The sequence below is a fragment of the Pristis pectinata genome, chromosome 8, assembly GCF_009764475.1.
Source record: "Pristis pectinata isolate sPriPec2 chromosome 8, sPriPec2.1.pri, whole genome shotgun sequence".
In the NCBI taxonomy this organism is placed as follows: Eukaryota; Metazoa; Chordata; class Chondrichthyes; order Rhinopristiformes; family Pristidae; genus Pristis; species Pristis pectinata.
Window position 1 is genome coordinate 85111248 of NC_067412.1, and position 15500 is coordinate 85126747.

At 39.8% G+C, this 15500-nt stretch overlaps 1 protein-coding gene across 6 annotated transcripts in view; it reads right to left on the reverse strand.

The window, feature by feature from the left end:
* The window catches only part of LOC127573618 (serine/threonine-protein kinase PAK 3), a 186836-nt gene that overhangs the window by 64914 nt on the left and 106422 nt on the right, over positions 1–15500 (reverse strand). For all 6 annotated transcript variants that reach the window (XM_052022000.1, XM_052022003.1, XM_052021999.1 and 3 more), the window contains exons 2-3: positions 7783–7979; positions 4051–4151 (exon numbers count right to left, since the gene is read on the reverse strand). In XM_052022000.1, the coding sequence (XP_051877960.1) occupies positions 4051–4151; positions 7783–7957 (276 nt within the window). In that variant the 5' untranslated portion in view covers positions 7958–7979. The remainder of the gene's footprint in view (positions 1–4050; positions 4152–7782; positions 7980–15500) is intronic.

The window sequence follows — 15500 nt, forward strand, 5'->3', positions numbered from 1 at the left end:
GAAGCATACAAAATTCTTTGATGTCTCGACAGAATGGCTAAGGGGAGGATATTTACCCTAGCAATGAAATATAGAACCAGTGCTTCCCATCACAAAATCAAGGTTTTTGAGACCAAGGAGAAATATCTTCATTCAAAGGGCAGTGAATTGTTGGCATTCTCTGCCCTGGAGGACTGCGGAGGCTTAGTCATCGACTATGTTTAAAACAGAGATCAACAGATATCCGGATATTGAAGGAATCAAGGGATATGGGCACAGAGCAGGAAAAGGTGTCGAGACAAAAGGTTAGCCATGGTTCGTTGAATGGTGGGCCAGGTCCAAGGGACTGTGTGGCCAACCCACACCTATTTCTTAAGTTCTAATCAAATTAGCATTAATGATTTAAAGTACTTACACACTGATTAACAGATACTGCACATTTTTTTAATGCAACATCAAACTGATTGCTTTAAATTCCAAGCTAATTGGCTCCACCTAATAGAAGGAAAAATACTATTTCGATAATATAGATGAGTAAAAGTCTCAACCACTTCAAAGCAATACACGTCTGAAGGCACATTATGAGAGCTCCTTATGATCAGCAGAGATATCAGCACTGTTTTGCCCATGAATGAAATGTCTCCTTTCCAGTTCAATTGGAAAATCCCTCTACTGCTCTGAAGGCAGGCCAGGATGGAATTTATTTAAAAAGAGAGTAAGAATATGCATTACCTTTCAACCGTTCTCCATGAACACATCCACAAAATAAACATTTCAAAATTTATAAAGAAGATCAAAAAGTTTGTTTTGAAAGTTAAAGAATACAGGCCTAAAGAACTGAAAGTCTTAGGCACATGAAAAGTCACATTGCCCAGCGTGGAAATGTGATTGAAATGATTTCTGGTCACGTGGACTAGCATCTCTTGCTGCAAATCACAGGACACGACGTGTGTGTCAGGATCACACAAGATGAGGTCATTCTCCGTGTAATCTTCATTAAAGCATTCCTGGGGAGTGTTGTTCTGAGGAGTGCTCGTCATTGACCATGCATGAAACCACACTGGTGTAGGTTCCCTTAGTTATTGCTTCACATTTCAACCTCTCCTAAGACCACTTCCCTTCCCTTAACCAATCTCACTTCTGGTTTCCAACTCTATGTATCCAACTTTCTAGTTACCTCTTATCAAGGCTCCAGTTCTCTGATCTGACCTTTAAGGTCTTGGTTCCCTGATCTGACACAGCCTGTTTCTTCAAATGGCACCCAACTTCCCAATCCAAGCCCCTTGATTTTATCTCAATTCTGAGCCCTCCAAGTTTGACCCTGATCTAACCCCTACTGTTATATCAATTCCGCTCCCCAACCCTCACAAAAGCCACAGATCCACACTTCATCTAAGGACCCAACTCTGTTCCTGACACTCTACAATGGCATAGTGCATAAAAGGAAGTGTGCAAGGATTATTTCCTTAGGTCTGACACCATGGGCCTTGGACACAACTGTATTTTGCTCCACAGCTTTTATATTCACTCAATTATTCCAAACAGTACAGTCCAAATCACGACAGGTATAAACATCTGCGAACGTTCACCAAGAAAAGACAATGCACTTTCTAGAAGCATCATCAAACAAAAATTGATGTCAAAGCACATTATTGGGGTATATAAACTAAAGCCCAAGCACCTTGAGGGAAGGCATAAGTGGAAGGAATTTCAGAACTTAAGACCTTTGCGGTTCATGAAATGGTTGCTGATGGTGGAGCAAATAAATTTGAGGAGGATGGAATTGATAAGTGGAGGCATCAGAGGTTCATTGGGCTGTAAGATGTCATAATGATACAGCAAGATGAGACTTAAGGGATTTTAAAATAAGAGAATTTTAAAATTGAGGCTGGAAACCAGTTTGAAATAAAGGTGAGAGGTAAACAGAGCATGGCGCATATCTCAGTTAGATATTTTGTTTGATACAATTTTAATGACTGTAACCTCTGAGTCATAACAGACTTCTGTTCTTTACACAAGTGAAATCAAAAGCTGGAAGATTTCAGTAGATCAGGCAGCACCTGCAGAGAGCAACAGAGTGAATGCTTAGGCTGAAGATCCAAAGTCAAAATTTTCCAGCAATTCCCCTTCCCTTTCCTACCACCACTCCCCACCCCGGCTCCATCTGCCAATCATCCTCTACTTCTCCCGATTCCACACATCACCTCGCCAGCTTCTGCCTCACCCTTCCCTTTCACCTCCTTATACTGGCTATCCTCCCTCTACAATCTCAGTCCTGATGCAGGGTCTCATCCCGAAACGTCAACCATCCTTTTGCCTCCACAGATGCTGCTTGACCCACTGAGTTCCTTCAGCAGTTTGTTTTGTGCTCCCAGTTCCAGCATCTGCACTCTCCTGTGTTTCCAGCATTTTCTGTTTCTATTTCCAGCATCTGCAGTTTTTTTTATTTCCACTGTTTACAAGTCACTGGAAATGCTTCATTAATTTCAGATTAGACTAACTACAACACCCTTATATAAAGCTCAATGATGTTGAGGATACTTTGTATTTATGGCCTGTCTTTGTAATTATATCCTTACAAAAAATTTTATAGGAAGGATAAAGCTATTTTTTACTTCTTGTAAAAAAAAGAAAAATAACAAATCTTACTTTATGGTGCTGAAAAACAGTTCTAATGTAACCCCAGCTGCCTGAAAGCTTTTTGATCTAACACAAAATGATTATTCGACCCTTCACTCTGCTTCTATAATTTTGAACATTCAAAAAAATCTACTCAGGTGTCAGCATCTGGAAACCATTATTTATGAAAAAATATTTCAATGCAAAAGTAAACTGCACATACTGGATATGCTTTATGAGACAGGATGGGAAAGAGGGAGAAACAGAAAAAATCTGCAGCAAGAAAGGAAAAATGAATTAGAATCAGTGTGTGCAGTGAACATCTGGAAATTAAGAGAAAGAAAGAGCTTGAACATGGAAAGGCAATGGTGTATTCTAGTGCTTTATAAGCCAATTGGTGGTATTATATTCTCATTATGTAAACACGCCATATGATTATTGTAGAAAATTATAGGCAACAGAAAGTCATTAATGGAAAATACTTTAATTAATACTTAATTGAAAATAAAATTGAATAAAATTAGAAGTTCTAGGTTTACACATCAATTTAAATGTCAATGGTTTCCCACCGCTAATTTTCTCCTAGAGATACTAATTTTTACTGGATTGCTAGCCCATGCATGCTGGCTGCCCTCTGTTACCTCACCTCAATACTTCTTCAGTGTATAAACCTAGACATGATTGGCAGCTAAGTAGTTCATTATGGAAGATCTCAAGTTCAGCCAAGAACTAAGCAGACTTGGCCAAAATGTGTACTTTTTCCCCCAACAGGACTGCCTGGACAGAAAACACAATCAAGAATCCAGCACTGATTGATTGAATTCCCCTTCTGCAAGACTAAGAGAACTGTGAGCTGCTGGTTCAACCAGGGTCGATCACCTGATGGCTAAACCTCAATACTACTGAGTAGTGAAACAGGAACACAGTTGCCCTACCATATGATCCCTCAAAACTTCTTTGCTAATTGATAAACCCATGGCTAATCATCTTGCTTGAAACTTCTCAAAATCTTTATCTCCATGTCCAAATATCTTATCAATCTACCTTGAATTTTGTGCATATATTGGCCCTGGGACAGAATTCCAAAAATTAACAACCTTGAAGAAATTTCACTTCATCTGTGTTAAATTGCTGATTCCTATCCTGGGGCTTTAACTCCTAGTTCTAGCTAAGGCAAGACAAAATAAATGATGCTCTCTGACAAAACACAACACATTTATGCCTTCATGTAAAAGTGAGCAGAAATTCTGAAATTTTAGAATTGAGGGGAGAATTCATTGAGTAGTGGGTTGATGCACCTTGCTGCTAGATTGGTAACGATGTCTAGGAATCCAAGCTGAAAAGATGCAGAAATATTTTCAATGTTTGAAATCATTACACATCAAGCTAAAATAGTCCAATCATGAAAAGCTAGTGCAAGATCAATAATATTCCATACAAGAGTTTACTCACTGTGAATTCCCCTGTAACTGCATCAAATCCCACATGAATCGTGTGCTCAAAATCTGAAGGGAGAGAGATCTCTGGACGTTCTTTTTCTTTCTTCTTGTTAGCTGGAGACAGGAAGAGAGGAACCATTTGTTGTGGGGGAAATCTGTACCTTTCAGAATACTTTACTAGTGTTGCACCTAGCTCAGTGAATATACGTGATGGTTAGGCAATCCCCATGGCTTCACCAGCTTCTCTAGGACAATCAAGGATGAACAATAAATGCTGCCCTTGCCAGTGATATCCATATGCCATAAACTATTAAAAATTAAGCTATTTGCCAATTTATTTAGACCAGCCATGTAGCAGCAATGTGCTTGGGCTTCTTCTAACATCCTATAATTTAGAAATTTCACGGACCAACACATCCAATAGCATCAATAATTTGACCTACCTCAGCTTCCCCTATACATGTTAAATTGATTTTGTTCACAAGCCCTTGAAAGAACCCAGCATTAAAACAGTGAACCTATTTAATATAAACATTGCTCAGTGCCACATCAGGAAGCTAACACTTTGGGAGGTGTAGAATGGAAATGAATGTCTTCTGATTGCGAAGTATTCCTCCTGAATCTCCACGAGGTTCTCCCCAGGAAGAAAATTAGTGTAATCACTTAGCTACTTGCAAAAATGTCCTTTTGTTTTCCCCTTGCGTGGTTTCAAAGTAGAATGGAATTTCAATACAAGCAATATTTTTCTGACATTAGTCATGAAGGAATTCACCAATTGGACAGATATCCTTGGCAATCTTGGTCTTATTGTCATGTTGTTGAATTTCAGGAATTTCATGCAACAATACTTGCAATACCAACTTCAGTAGACATTGCTGTTCCTCCAGACTAACTACACAATATTCCAGAATTATCTGTTATCGTTGTTATATTTATTTTTCAGGTCTGGTCATCACTGCAAGGCCAGCATTTATTGGTGGTGAATTATCTTTTCGAAGCACCACAGTCATTCTGCAGAAGCTACTGCCACGGGGCTGTAGGGGAGGGAGTTCCAGGATTTGGACCCATGACAATGAAAGATTGGTACTACCTTTCCAAGTCAGGATGCCATGCGCTGTGGAAGAGAACCTGCAGATGGTGACATTCTCATGCACTTGAAGCCATTGTTCTTCAGGCACAAATGGCCCAGGATTTGTGAAGTGCTCTCGGAATAGCCTAGTTGAATAACTGCTGTGTAGTTGGTACACAATGCAGCCACAGTGCATTGGTGATGGAGAGAATAAATATTTAATGCAGTGGATAGGATAGGATACCATACCAATCAAGCGGGCTGTTTTGTTCTGTCTGGTATCAAGCTTTGAGTGTTGTTTCAGTTGTACTCACACAGGCAGGTGAAGAGCATTCCATCACTCTGCTGACTTTTGCCTCTGGTGGAAGGCTCTGGTGTATCAGGGAGTGAATCACTTGCTGTTCGCCCTGTGATCACATTGGTTTCCTCCCACATCCAACACTGTGCTTGTTGGTAGGTTAATTAGCCACTGTAAATTACCCCCTGATGTGAAAGAGAATCAGGGGATGCTGATAAGCATGAGAGAATAGGTTACAGGGAGATAAGTGGGGGAATGGACTCAATGGCCTCCTTCTACCTCCTTAAGACAATAGGAATGTAAACCATAAATATTTGCCTTTATACAGCCAGGCACCATCCATTGGAATGTTGCCCCTTTGATGCCTGCTGACCCGAAGACAATTTTTTAAAAATATTTGCTTTTGAGGTAATCTTCACTCTTTCCTTGTGACTATGCACTCAAAACTGGAATATCCACGTGCTTAGACTTAACTTTACCTCCAGGACCCAATCACACTCCCAATACTCCCATAAGACATAGGAGCAGAATTAAGCCATTCAGCCCATCAAGTCTACTCCACCATTCGATCATGGCTGATTTATTTCTCCCATCCTCACTCCACACAACCTCTCCAACCCCCCTTTTCTCAGTTACTGAATTGTACCTAGTCAAAAGGCATGACCTGACCAGAGACCTCTGCAGTTTGAACTTGAACCCCCATTGACATGCTCTTTTGTTGTCTGACTGTGAAGTCTAGTATAAGGAAAAAAAAGTACTGAAATTTTGAAACACAACAGGAACATGATAGAAAGACTTGTCAGTCAATTTCTGCAAAAGACAAAGCAATGTTCAGGTATTACTGCGATGTCTGATGACTAGCTTTACCCAAAACATTAACTGGCTGCTGCCTGATCTGCCCAATCTATAAGTTTTATTTCATATACTATTTAATTTGCCTGTTGGCTGCTACTGTTCCACAGTACTTATACTTTAATAATAGCTGCAGATCTTTTTCACCCTGTAATACTTAGAGGCTTCATTTGTTTCTTTTTACACACACTAAGAGGTTCCATTTATTTTGCAAAATTTCATTTCATTCCACCACACTTGTACACAATGCCTCTGTTAACAAACTGCAATCAATCAATTGTGGATGACTGTTCATGGCAACATTAGCAACAACACCACAACACTAAAGAATCCTGGCCCTTTGAGTCAATATTGTACTGACATTGGATAGATTCCCCCGGGGTACAACTGCCCAATAAATCTGTACCTTTTACATTGAGGGAGGGGAAAATATGATAAATCAATGGACAAAACTTGTTAACTTTTAATCCAGGATCTATTTCATTAGAAATTTATTCAAGATAGCAGGTACTAAATTCCATAATCTTAGGTCAGCATGTTAATTGGACAGTTCACCTTTTTCTCTGGACCTCTGCTTTGTCATCAGCAAGGAGGAATTGGACACTAAATAAATACAAAGCAAGGCATCTGGGGACAGTTTGCAACTCAGCCTTAAGACTGGGAAACAAATTATATCAAACTGCTTGCTTTTAGTGTGAATGCGTAAGCCAGATTCCATTTATTTTCCCCGAGTTCACATTGTAGTGTTACCTTTTTCAGTTTGCATGGAAGTCTGGCTATGTTGACACATTTAGAATGGGACCACAAATGACAAGTTGAAAAAGATTTCAAACTGACAACCTCACAATCAGGCAAACTACATTCCCAAGTAAAGTAAATTGCACTGATGGATTTTGGTCAGAGTTCCAGGAGTCTGACACAGGCAGGGGACACGGATTGGAGTGCCTTCAACGTGGCATGGGTCTCAAACCGTGGGCCCAGGTTCACTATATTACTTCATGCGAGATGCCATCTCCTTTCCAGAAATGCCTGCACTTTCAAAACACTTTCTTCATGGGAACCAAATAGCCCATAATAGTGACTTAATCACTCTCTTCTATGATCAACTTTCTTCACCCGTAAGGCTCTCAAAATAAACCAACACCAGACTGAGAAAGGAAAATTTCAACTGAAACCATGTAATAGTGCAATGGGCATCCTCTTTCCAAAAAGGTACTGCAAGAACTAACATAGAATGACAGAAGGACTGCAGCCAAGTTGGAAGCATCACAACCAAGCCATGTTTAGCACTCATACTATCCTACAAGATTCATTAGACAATAAATCAACTTGATGATTTTCCTCTCTCTAAATCAGAAACAGCAAGGCCAAGCACACTGACATAGCTCCAGCAATGACCAGCTAACCTAGCACAGATCTCAGCATCTTCACCTTGCCATAACTCCTTCACCTTGCCATAACTCCTTCACCTTGCCACCTTGTAAAGCATCTACTTCAGAAATAGAGTGGAGAGGTTGATACTTTACTCTTGTCTCCTGCCCCTGGAAAAATGGAGCGCAGTCGGGCTTTCTTGTTCTTTTCCTCGGGAACCAGTGGGAGAGGCTTTGAGCCGTGGTTAAGGGAAGATGAGTCACGATTGTTACTGTTCATTCTCAAGGGAGGAGCTGGTGGTTTCTCTTCAGCATCAACACTATCTGACATCTTCAGCAGTCGTCACATGTATCTAGAAAAGTGAAAGGAGGAAGCATTAATATTTTTACTTAATGGTATATATTATTACATGAAGTAATTCACTTGGTCACTGAGGAAACAATGCGAGTAAACATGACAAAGACTGAGAAAATGAAAGCAGAAATTTCTTCTTTGGTCACTTATCAGCCAACAGCAGCTTTAGGCTTTAACTGGTAATCCCTTGGTTCCTCTTCTTTCTACCCATTCTTCCTCCCTCCCCCACCTGTTCACTTCCAAACAAAAAAGCAACACAACTTTCACATATTCCAAAGCCTTCTAAGCATTTACATATCTACATCATAAGACCAAGGGAGGGAAGACAGATTGTGTTTTGGAGTTGCTGGAGGAGGGACAGAGTAATAACAAAAAAAAATTGTAATATGGCTTGATTTATATATATATTTTTTTCATTTTTTCCCCCCCGACATCAACACCTGCTACTCTCATTCTCTTTCCCACTGAATAGATCATCTGTTTTGGTAACAATGTGAATGCCCCAACCTCGGACCACATTACCATGCATGATATTGCAGGGATACCATTGGCACCTTACAGAAGGACATACGTACTTACTAACATGCAAATCATCAAGCAACCGTTTACAACGCATCGATTTAATTTTTATTTTTAATTCTCAATAAATCCTTAAAACGACTGGTTCAGAAGATATTCTAACACTTGTTTTCTTGGATCCTGTTGCACTGCGAAGTACAATCACCCAATAGAATCTTTCAAGTTTTATTTGGAGGGCAGATCAGAGAAAGGAGACATTTTAACATAATCCTTGTAATCTTTGCGGAAAAAATTGGAAGAAGAGTTCTAATAACATTTATGTACCTGCATCAGCAATTCTCCACCCAAATTCAGAATTATAATAAGAATATAATTTAAGACCTTGCCTTTTCTGATTTGCAAGTAAACATCAAGTGGGACTACATTGTTGTATCACTCTGAACCATAAACTCTGCTGATATCCAATTGTAGATAATAATGGCAGATAAAAGGGCGGCACGGTAGCGTAGCGGTTAGCGCGATGCTATTACAGCGCCAGCGATCGGGGTTCGATTCCTGTCACTGTCTGTAAGGAGTTTGTACGTTCTCCCCGTGTCTGCGTGGGTTTCCTCTGGGTGCTCTGGTTTCCTCCCACATTACAAAGACGTATGGGTAGGTTAATTTGGGTTTTAAAAAATGGGCGGCGCGGACTCGTTGGGCCGGAAGGGCCTGTTACCACACTGTAAATAAAATTTAAAAAAGGTAACTGAAAATCTCAGAAATAAAGCCTTAGTCAGACAGTGCATGTTGATTTGATATGTACACATTTCTGTCCATACTAGGTTGAACGCTACAGGTCCAATTTAATTTTGTTTTGCCAACAGGTATTGTGCATACAGGGAAATGTCAGGGATTTGCTACTCTACAAATGCATTTTGGTTAAAACATTAACATCAATTTTTATTGTCACTGGTATCACCTAAATTAAGCTTTGAAGAGCTGTAAATAATCATAGATATATTCCAAAAGAAATCCAGAACAATTCCAAGGGAAAGGCGCCACCAAATACTACTACACCTTCAAAATCAGGTAAATGCAAATTCAGATATATACCAGATGCACAACTTTCGGAAATACTACAAAAATATCTCCTTCTCATCATACTTTAAAGTAGGATATTGACTTGCAAAATGTGGTATTAATGGAAGCAAAATATTTCAAGAAAGCAAATTAAATTCGTAATTGTTTATTGTGTACCTGTGTATGGGCCTGTATCAGAAACACTCTCATTGCACTGGCTGGAGTACATGCCAAGACTACTACTCAACCCTTGAGCAGTCCTTGAGGGATTTGTTTCCATTCCAGGTTTGTGGGCTTTGAGGTGGACAATAAGGCCATTGTGGGAGTGACAGACTCATCCACAGCTGGGGCAGGAGGGGCCTGATGGGGCGGGCAAGCAAATTGGTAATGTCTGCTCCTTCCAGCACTTACGCATGAGTGTATGGCCTTGAGCTTCTCAATATCATCCCCAGTGCTACTTCGAGTGGTCATGGGTCAGAGATTTCCAGAAGTCGTTGGGGATGTTGCATTTCTTCAAGACGACTTCAAGCACAATCTTGAACATTTCCTTCTGTCAGTCTGGTAATCTCTTTCCATGACAGAGCTTTAAATAATGAGCACAACACCAAAGCTATCTGCATATATCATTTTACTAGAATCTGCTAACTTTTGGAATATGCAACCACATAGTTAAATAAGTTAGATGATGCTGTCAGAAATCTGCTCTTTCACTGCTGAAGTCCTCACCATTAACTCTGAATCGAAATGACTAGAATTGTGAACCTGCTGAAATTCCTTCAATTCCACATCAAACACAGTGGAAAAAGTTAAGCTGATATATTCTTGTGAGAGTGTAAGGTTTTAAACAATGTTAACGCTAACGCTGAGCAACCTCTGACTCTTAAAAATGAATTTTAAGAATGTTGAGGCAAGTTTTTCCCCACATGATTAGAGATGCAGATTTAAAGAAAACCTTTGTTTTTTGTGTACCCCTTCACTCTCCCAATCCTATCTGCAGTTCACAATTATTTTGCTTTCTGTGCATTTTTTTTAAACAAATAATTTATACTTTCTACTCCATAATTCCTGCTTTGGCCCCATGTCTTGGTGAGGACTCTTTAATCCAATTGATTCAAGGTCCTTGCTGTTTGCCTTGCCCAAAGACACCATAAATTCTCTGTAGAAGCTGTAGGCTGAAAATGATGCTGAATTTGAGGAAGTGTCTGCTGGCAAGCCCACAGAAACTCTGGGGGCAGTGAGGGCCATTACTTCATCAAAATCAGGGCCAACACCTGTCCTTCTACAACTGGGTACTTCTTTAGCATGGGAACAACAGGATATAGTGAAAATGCCACCAGCCAGTTTCTGTGATAGGATGGACACCACAGAATTTTCACCTTCTGAAAAACTTTCCTGTTAATTGTGGACCTTCCTTCAAAGTCCTATTCAATGCAGTTCATAAAATGGTCTTGCTACATTTAGAGTAGATTGATGAGCAGAATGACAATAATATACCAATTTCCTTTCCACATTTTAAACTTCCTAAAATAATAAACAATCTGCACAAATTAGATCAATGCTCTTGGTGCCTGCTTACTTTTGAAATTTCTAGCTCCCCTAAACATTCAGTTATACTGTTAGCACCAGTTAGATATAAAGAGAACAGTTACAGATCCTCCCCAGGTTATGGCATGGTTCCGTTCCTGTGAACCACGCATTACCCAAACAGTTTGCAAGTCAGAAATGTGGCCACGAACAGAGTTCCCAGGTTCCAGAAGATGCCGGTATCCCCACAGCAGCCAGAAAATCCATCCTACCAGTCTCCCAAACACTTGTATACAGAGGCTGTATACAAGCCGAGTGTTTGTAGGCCAGGGATAACCTGTATAGCAAAATTCTTTAAGCTCAATAATTATTAAAAATAGTTCAGAAAGTGTCCTGAGAGTTTGGAAGAGTTAGATTCACATCATTTGTGGTTAGGGTGTAACTGATGTATTTTAGCTACTTATCTACATTAATACAGTGACTGCACTTCAAAAAAAAAATTCAGGGCCTGGGAAGCACTTTAGGGCATTCGAAGGACCACAAAGCACAAACACAGGTTCTTGACCTTCCAAGTAGTCTTTCATTCTTTCAGAAACTGGTCAAAATTCACACAGCTACATAACTGTTACATCACCCATCAAGTTTGGTTCAATACAAGAGAGTGATAAAATGTGTGAGTGTAAAATCATGTGCTAAAATATCATACAAGTTCAGCCAAAGCAGCAATATCTGTCTCACTGCTTTAAACTCTATGCATTTAGCTCAATGCATCCTTTACATTTTTTTCCTTGAGTTCCTTCTTTTCCATTTAGGAGTGTGGTCTGAAATGGAAAAAAATGTTGTGTGATCACATCATGATCACACAACAATAGAGTCCAACACTTGGCAGAACTTCTTTGGAAAAGATAACAGGGGAGTTCTGAAACAACACCAGCAAACCAAGGTTTAAAATCATCTTCCTCTTTGTCTTGTCTTATTTGAAGGGGATCAGAATAATATGCTCTTTCTCACTCTATCCTATATTTCTGTTCTCCCAGTGCCAGCTCCAAATAAATACTGGATAACCCTCAGATGCTGTGCTTTCTTGCACTATTATTTATATGGAAAGGGGCTCCCTTACTTCCTGTGTGCCACTTCAAGCAAATGGCAAAAGATTCATCAGCATCCATTGATGCATCACTCCTCTGTGGAGTCAAGTTAAGACAATGAATATGTACATTTCCTTCCTCTCCAAATACAAAAGGCTCGTCAACATCCTCACAAAGACTGCAATCGTGCGGAGATTGACTTGTGTATTGGCAAACAATTGTTGAAAGGCATTTTTAAATAGGTCTGGCTATCAGACCCGCATCAATCTATCAAATAGTATTTATTAATATTATGATAATGAAAACTTAAAGAACTGGATTGATACCATCTTGTAGGTAGTGCAGCAGCCAGAATGCATGCATGTGCAGCTGCAGACATAGCAGGCCTTTACACTGATAAGGGATTGGACACATTTCCCGTTACAATTGAAACCTGGCTAATAAATTTTACCTAGTCTCCAATGTCAGACAAAGTAGCATTCAGCATTAAAATGAGCATTTTTATTCTTACTACTAACATCTGGTAGGCGTCTGTTTTGCATAAGAATGAAGCAATTTTTAAAATATCTGTCTCCAGCTGAAATGTGTGGAAACTGGTTATGATTAATTTGCACACTGACACTAACGATTTCCAGTAATCATTTCTACCCCATTTATTTTCTTAAACTTTGGAATTTAGTTTATGGTGTGGCTGATCCACCTTTTTAAAAAAGATATATAATGCTGCACTTTAGTAACCCTGGGGTGATTTATCATAAGCCTTTCCCTTCATTCCAGTGAGTAAGAAAATGATCATCACATACCCCACCGCACCCTGACAACTCCAGAAATTAGGCAGATAAGGATTCTGGATCAAGCGTTCTGCAGCCATTCACTTAAGCTTCTGCAACAACACCTCCCATCAAGAAGGCAAGGGCAGCAGACAAATGGGATTACCTGCAAGTCCATAACATCCTGCCTTGGAAATGTATCTCCATTCCTATGTTGTTGCTGGGTCTAAAATGTTTGAACTCCCCATTCAATATGGTTGTTGGAATAACTTCACCTGAAGGAATGCAGTAGTTCAAGATGGTTCACCACCACTTTCTCAAGGCCAATTAAGGATGGGCAATTAACGTTAGCCTTGCCTCTGATGTCTACATCCCAAACAAAAATTAATCAATGAAACAAAAACTGAATGAGTACTTAGTGATTGAAAAGCAGCAAGAGTATTGAGCTGCAGGTTCAGCTTCAAAGAGTGCCAGATTCAGCAGCCATCAACATAGACATTTCTCTGCCAATTACAAATTCAAATCGCAATTCAATATTTCATTGAAATTGTTTTTACAGACAATACTTTTAATAGAAGCACAGTGGTATCATGACTACTGGCTCATGGGTATCTCCTGGGGGAAATGGGAGGGAGGGGACCTTGCCTTTCCTAAAGGAATTGGAGATTAATTTTCCCCAAAGTAAATTTTACTCCTTGTTGGGCCTAGGATTTTGGAATTGCTTGGTAATAATATCCAGACCATTTGGAATGAGAGGTCCCCATGCTTGATACACCAATTGGCCTCCTATGGCCCAACACATTTCATACCTTCTTAACGTGACCCAGTATTTTTGAAGAAGGTGGATTAACAATTCCAATGTTGTCTGGCATTCTAAATCAGCCACTTTCAGTGGTCCGATTCCATTGTTGCTCAGTGCTTTGATCCAGCAGCACCAAAAAACTGTGCAAAGAATGGGAAAGCTTGGTACAAGAACCCAAACAATTCTGTTGATTGAGCTGCTGAATACTAAGCAACTTTGAAAGAATGCAGAGAAATGCACAGGTCAGATTCCACCAGATGAAGAAAAATTCAAATGTTGAATAAATGAAAGACAAGGGTGGCGAGAAAAATGAATAAAGTTTATTTTACAGCATTGGTAGTGTAACGGTTGGCGTAACGTCTTACAGCGCCAGTGACCCAGGTTCAATTTCGGCCACTGGTCTGTAAGGAGTTTGTACGTTCTCCCCGTGTCTGCGTGGGTTTCCTCCGGGTTCCTCCCACATTCCAAAGATGTGTGGGTTAGGAAGCTGTGGGCATACTATGTTGGTGCCAGAAGCGTGGTGACACTTGCGGGCTGCCCCCAGAACACTCTACTCAAAAGATGCATTTCACTGTGTTTCGATATACATGTGATCAATAAAGATATCTTACTAAGTTGGCTCAATGAGCAGTTCTTAAAACAATAAACTATAGCATTTTTTGCTATTAAATGAAAACTTCCTCTTCTGATTTTGCTGAGAACACTCTAAGATGTTAATGTAGGATGTCAGTGTCTCTCAGGTCAGACCATTAACATGTTGCAGAAAACAAACTTTCACATCTACTATATCAAATTGCAGATTTATGCTACAGGAGGCCAAGTCTTTCAATTCTCATTTTCCTGCAAAGGTTACCAGAATGCAACATATTGGTAAGATATTTTCAACTCAAAGCACTTGCAACAATAAGGAAACAGCAGTAGATAAGATATCTTTTAGTCACATGTACACCGAAACACAAAGTGAAATACATCTTTTTGCGTAGAGTGTTCTGGGGGCAGCCTGCAAGCGTCGCCAAACTTCCGACGCCAACATAGCACGCCCATAACTTCCTAACCCTTACGCCTTTGGTATGTGGGAGGAAACTGGAGAACCGAAACACACACAGACACGGGGAGAACGTACAAACTCCTTACAGACGGCAGCCAGAATTGAACCCAGGTCGCTAGCGCTGTAAAGCGTTACACTAACCGCTACACTACTGTGCCTGCCTAGTTTGACTAGTTTCTGGTTATTGGCTTATTGCATTATTTACAATGCTATCTATAAAGACTTGTCCGGGCAGGTAGAGCACCAAATCAGGTCTGACCAGGAAGGGAATTTAGGTGAATACATTACTTGGTAGTAGTACAACTCTCAATGGTTGCTAAGGCAAATGGGCTTTCCTCTTTATACTGTAACGTCATTCATAAACTAGAAAATTGCACCGATTCTAGGCAAGAACTAGATCTAGCTGCAGGTTTCTTTTTACAAAAGATGAAACTAGAAAAGTAAATCAATAATTATAATCACAAAGTGCATAATCTTGAGGATTATAAATTAGTATACTTAGAGGAAAAAAAGAAAAACATATTCTGATATTTACATAGCAATTAAAAACTAAACTCACCAAGCCTCAAGAAAAGCTGAAACACAAAAGAAAATGCCCTTCCCTAAGGAGGGAGATATATATAGTCTGGATATCATTACCAAGCAATTCCAAAATCCTAGGCCCAACAAGGAGTAAAATTTACTTTGGGGAAAATTAATCTCCAATTCC